Source organism: Hermetia illucens, chromosome 5, assembly GCF_905115235.1.
Source record: "Hermetia illucens chromosome 5, iHerIll2.2.curated.20191125, whole genome shotgun sequence".
NCBI classification, from domain to species: domain Eukaryota; kingdom Metazoa; phylum Arthropoda; class Insecta; order Diptera; family Stratiomyidae; genus Hermetia; species Hermetia illucens.
Genome location: NC_051853.1, coordinates 47,254,707 through 47,260,706, shown reverse-complemented (window position 1 = coordinate 47,260,706; position 6,000 = coordinate 47,254,707). Strand labels below are relative to the sequence as shown.

The 6,000-nt window shown below is 41.0% G+C and overlaps 1 protein-coding gene across 1 annotated transcript in view; it reads right to left on the bottom strand.

Moving 5' to 3' along the window:
• Positions 1 to 541: 541 nt before the first annotated feature.
• Positions 542 to 6,000, bottom strand: part of LOC119657098 — a 65,464-nt gene continuing 60,005 nt past the window's right edge. The window contains exons 8-12 of the mRNA XM_038063854.1: positions 1,903 to 2,013; positions 1,677 to 1,837; positions 1,389 to 1,523; positions 1,123 to 1,330; positions 542 to 1,062 (exon numbers count right to left, since the gene is read on the bottom strand). Of these exons, the coding sequence (XP_037919782.1) occupies positions 749 to 1,062; positions 1,123 to 1,330; positions 1,389 to 1,523; positions 1,677 to 1,837; positions 1,903 to 2,013 (929 nt within the window). The 3' untranslated portion in view covers positions 542 to 748. The remainder of the gene's footprint in view (positions 1,063 to 1,122; positions 1,331 to 1,388; positions 1,524 to 1,676; positions 1,838 to 1,902; positions 2,014 to 6,000) is intronic.

Below are 6,000 nucleotides of genomic sequence, written 5' to 3'. Positions count from 1 at the left end.
CGAGCGTTAAGAATTGAACGGTGAACAAGGTGGGAATTTATTATTGTGCTAGATGGGTAAAAGCAGCCGCAAATAAAAGTGATTCCATTACCGAAAGAACTCGGTGACTCGGTGAGAGAGCAAGCAGACATCACCGGCGTTGTCTAATAAGGAAAGATGACATTAACCATCTATCCATCGGTATCCAGATGGATCCCTCCATGTGCTCCAGTGGAAACACGAAGAACATCACAGATAACAAAGAAAAATGTCGGCGGCAAGATAGCCTCCTGCGACTCCGATTTGTACATCAAATTTCTCTGAGATTTCATTTCGATCCAGTATACATTTAAAGCCAGGTACTGGAAGACGTGTGGATCACAAAGCGGAAGTGGAAGTGAATACTACCCATTCTAAGGAGCAGCAACGGGGGTTACGCCATGCAACGGGAGATGAAGAGAGCTAGAATTTACTTCTGAGAATCGACAGCGATAGCACGTGTTGTTGATGGTTTATGGACCATTTAAAGGTTAATGGGAACCACATAAAGAAAAACCAATTCATTCAAAATTGACATTTATTGTGATGTTGTGTGTCTTACACTTAATTATTGTGCGAATGATTCCTTCATTCATTTGTACATATGCTATATAAATAATATCTTTCGCTATTCTACGCCTTTTTTTCTAAATAAATATCTTTCTTTCTATACAAATAGTAATCAATTTCCTTAAATACTTAGAGTAACCATGCTTAACGATAGTTTAACTTAAACTTCTTTGAAAAATTTCACAAAATCCGATATGCTATTTGCATAATAGTTAGGGGCGCCATGTTCGGCATGGTGTTCTTCAACGTCGGCTTTGCTTGAGATCCCTGATAAGACCGACAATGTCTGGAAACCGCATTTCATTCCGAACCCGATGTCTTGTTCTAAAGCGTCACCAATGAAGAGAGCCCGTTTTGGATCCTTGATCCCACACGTTTCTCGGACAATATGTCCAAGTTCGTGACCAGGTTTGCCTAGTACGATTGGTTTTTTCCCGCTGACTTCCGATAGGATGTCGATATAGTAGCCAGGACCTGGGGAAGAAGTGAAATTAATATTGGATTGCATGTGGCTAATGTGATTTTAATGCTTACCTATAACACTGACGTCCTTTCTCAGTGGAATGGTTTTATCTGTTGCTCCTGCAATCAGAAGACAGTCTGGATTCTTCAGGTAAAGTTGAGCACGTGCCAGTTTTGCATTCGAGATGGTTACATCAAAATCTATAATAACAGCCCGTACTGGTTCATCGTCCAAAATGTCATCAAGGAACTGTAAGATGTCCTTGCTTTCTTCTCTTGGCTAGAGAAAAAATAATCAAGTTAGATTTGGTTGTAACTGGTATCATTCAAGGACCTACCCCACTCAGAACTCGGAAGCCAGCTTTCTTTAAGGCATTTTCAACAGCTTTGGCGGTGATGCAATATATGACTCCGTTGAAATGTTGTTTTTTCAAGTAGCTGATCATCGTTCGAACAGGATGGATAATGTGATTCTGGAAATTGAGAGGGAATGAGAATATGGAAAGCGGGAAATGTTTTATTTCTATTATTCAATTATGGAAGTCTCACATTTCGAATACGCGGTTGTTGTGAGAGTTGCATAATCCACTTTTCCACTTTCACTAAAAGACCGGCAAAATACTTACCAAATCCAATTCAAATCCAATGTCCATGAATTTCTTAATGTACACCTCGTCCGTATTATTACTATTATTCGTTACAAAATAAATATCCTTTCCAGCTTCTTGGAGACTATTGGCACCGTCTCCTGACCCGCGGATCGGTCCAGTTAACTCCCACATCACTCCTGCACATAGAAAAAAAGTGATTCATTTCCAACTGTTACCGAGTAACGTATTCAAAAATAACTACCATCACAGTCACAGAGCACTGTATCAAAGGAGTTGATGAAGTCCCTTTTCTCGTCTCTGGTAAGTTCCAAGATATTTTTTAGCTTTCTCTCGGGCATTTTAATAGTTGAATCTGAAAGCATAATTGAATCAAAACTAAGTATTTGAAACAGAAGCCTTCTCGTCGGGACACTAGTTCAGTAGATGTGAATTCGCCGGTTGTCCTTTAGGAACTGTGTGTGTTATTGGCAACTGAATGAAGGTCAAGGATATGATCATGCGTACTGAGGGGATTTTTTCAGGCGGAAATTGTATGAGAGATAATTCATTATTTTGTGGAAATCCATAAAATCAAATGCTAATTTCAATTAGACGTAATATGGAAAGGTACTGACTTGATAGGTAAACAAGCTTTTAAGATATTATAACCTCATTTCGTGGAGTTCATTCAGAATATAGTAGAAGGGGGTCATCAAAACGATATGTCTGTTTCGTAGAGGATGACAAAAAACCGGTATGAGCAATTTGTTGAGTATATGCTGCATTCAATTTTAATTTTTGTAAGGTAATATCGATAAAGATGGTTAGTTTGTCAAATAATTTTCGCGATAGAAAGATAGTGAAAGGAATATTTACCATTCTATCAAAGAGATTGCAATTACTCCCTTAATGATATCACAGTACATTGGTTTACATTAATAATGGAAAACTATCGGTGAAGAACTTTGCAGCTCTCCTTTAATAAGGGATGATTCATATCTTATCATATGTTGCCATAATTATTGTTTAAGTTATTGCTTTTAGTCATGCCCTGTTAAAATCGCACATTATCAATTTAATTGTGTAGAAGACTCGATTGCCGAGCTCCCCGTACAACCGCAACCCGAAAAGGATCACTCCCTTACCTACCCCTCTCGTCGGGTTTTAATAATAATCATAGCGAATGCCAAGCCGCTTGTGAAAGAAGGAGGGATGAATAGCTGCAGTCTGAATGGTTGTAGCCCATCGCAGCATCTCAGAGGTTCGTGGGGAAAGTTCAAGGAATCTATGTTCTTGCAGATTATTCACAGAGAAGCTATCACCACACCTGGCAGTTAAGTATATACAAAATGTGCACTCATAAAATGAGGATAACCGGTAGGAGTCGTCTGACTTGGTGACTGTGTCTGGCTCCTCTAATATACAGTACGGCGTCACAACTGCCAATTAGGGGACAATTCGACGTCGTATCATCCGCTCCTACAATTAGATTATAAAGAGAGGGGCAGGTACATCATGTCGCCTCTTGTTACCACGGAGACGCATCGAGCATTTTCCGCAATATGCGTGCGTGACTTTGTAGCGGGTTTCAGACCAACCTCGCTCTATTACTCGTAGCAACACAATTTTGGCCCTCATCAAGGAGTGTGTTTGCCTCAAATTCGTCGCGTAAGCTGGTGACCAAGGATCGTGCGATGGCATCAACTCTTGTCCTCCACCTTTCAGCAGATCTACTTCCAAGGAAGCACTTTCATCATCATCAGCAACGGCGCAACAACCGGTATCCGGTCTAGGCCTACCTCAATAAGGAACTCCAGACATCCCTGAAGCACTTTGGGTATGAAATTTGTGACATTAAGTTTCTAGTTCACTTGCATTTTTTAAGTAAGAAACCGAGACGGTCTTCCGCTCAAAAAAATCCTCAAGATGTGGTCAATGTTAACATAAGCGTCACACAACTATAAGAAACATAAATCTACGCTCGCTCATGTTCACAGGAAGAAAATCGACTAACCCACCTAAAACAGGAATTAAAAACCGAAAAAAAATATTTGGAAAGAAGCCATCAAGGGGAGGGGAAAGGCAACGTCCACCTTGATATGATATGATAATAATAATAATAATCGTTGGCGCAACAATCCATGTTGGATCAGGGCCTTGAAGTATGTTAGAGCACTTCATTCAAGACCGTAACGGTACACTGGGAGGCAATGTAGTCAGCATTGCGCTCGCCCGAGATTATTACCCTGATTTTGACTCAGGTACTCATTCACCGCTGAGTCGACTGGTATCCGATGTCAAATCACGATACAAATTCCACTGCCACCAGTGAGATTTGAACTGCGAACTTCCGTACGACAACCTTGTGCTCTAACCACTCAGCTCTCCAGACAGATATGATATGATAGACAAATTTAAATGGAATTAAATTGATTTTTCAATTTATTTTCATTATGGAGCCAGTTTTTCTTTTTGGGAACAAACAAATGCTAATCAAAATGGCTTCATCTGCTTTGGGGAGGGAGGGGGGCACGCTTCAGGACTTGGAAGATGAAGTTTTTATTCGAAAACATTTCAAAGAATGCGCCCTCAAACGGGGCATATTTCAGCCGAATCTTGTATCAATCAAGTATGCCCTGAACCATGTAGCGTTCCGACATTTGTATCAGAGAATTTAGTGGCAATCACTGTGTGTTTGTGAAATATAGGGAAGGTCAACGTAGACATATTGTCGAAGATTTTCTAAGGGCTCTGAGCCGATAGAAGAGCTGTCGCTAACCACTTTCTCTTAATGATGAACCCGTAAAGTCCCGGCAGAATCTCAGAATAGGGAGGAAACCGGCAGTCATCCAACCCAGACCTTGGGTTTTCCCAGGAAGCCTAGGAATAGGGAGATTAATAGAATTTGATTGATTTTGAAACTGGAGAGGGAGATCGCATAATTTTCACCCTGGGTTTGAAGTTTCTTTCTATGATTCTGGTTGCCGGTCCACGTAAGAATTCCCATAGATTTCGCAAATCATATTGAGTATAAGATCGCAGAACGAAATAAAATATTGAGCTAGCGCGAAGAGAGATCTTTATCGTGTAATCATTTTTCTGGAATCTGGTGGAAAGCAACTATCCAAGAAAGATGCCCCATATACCAGCGTGATTCTGAATGAATCTAATATACCGAGGGGTAACCATACTTGAGCATACTTGAGCCAATGAATATATTTTCCTCTAGCTAGAAAGTCGCAATTAGAAGTTACACAAGCGTATGAAAACTTACAAAGTACCATGCAGAGTCTAGTCATCATCATCAATGGCGCAATAACCGATATCCAGTCTAGGCCTGCCTTAATAAGGAACTGCAGACATCCCGGTTTTGCGCCGAGGTCCACCAATGCAGTCTAGTGCTTGCCTTTAGTGGTGGATCAATTTCCAGCGAGAAGGACGCTTCATAACACTAGAGCGTGTTTGCAATCAACAGTTTCATCTCCTCTTTAGTCAGGGCTGCATAGATCCGTTGGCGACAGTTTTTAGCATTGACACTTTATCAGTATATTTATGCGAGAGTAACAACACATCAAATTTGCATAGGGAGGTTCACTGACAATCCTTTAGTTTTGTATGCCACTGGATGATGCTACAGGACATGTTTTTGCAATCAACTAGGGCCTACGTGCTAAGATGACATCAAGTTGTATGCTGATACTGATGATCAGCTTAGAAATCTGTTATGCATAGTTGACATGTTCAGCCGTGATATTCTGATGGAGTTCGGTCTAAGCAAGTATGGGATCCAAGCCATCCGCCAATGTCATCACGAGCCGCATGACAAACATAGCGTTGGTGAACTCCACATCCAAGTTATGGTCGAGATAGACTCCTACAAGCACCTAGGAAGTCTGCAAGGAACCTATGTTCCAGTTAGTGATCTGAAGGACTGAAAGCTAATGCTGAAATGGCATCTCTCAAGGAAGAGTAAAGTAATCGCATTTAATGTGTACACCATCCCTTTATTGGCATAAACATTCGGAATATTAGCGTGGACGAAAATTGATCTGGAAAACATCTAGCGGGGGATACGGAATATCATGTCCAAATTCCGAATGCGTTGCCTAAATTTTGCCATAGACCGGTTGCCATTGCGGCACAACATCAGCTCCAAGTTGACTCGTTTTGTGCTTATTTCTATAGCACAGGCAGGTGAGTCCATTGCATACGGATGTTTGTAAGGTAGATTGCGGTCTGTCTCCCACTTCGTGAATAGATGGCTCTGAGTTGGGGATATCTGGCTTATAAAAAACTAATAATAAAAGAGCCGGTGAAGAACGACCGGTGCAGAATATGTAGCTTTTCATTAGAGACGGAC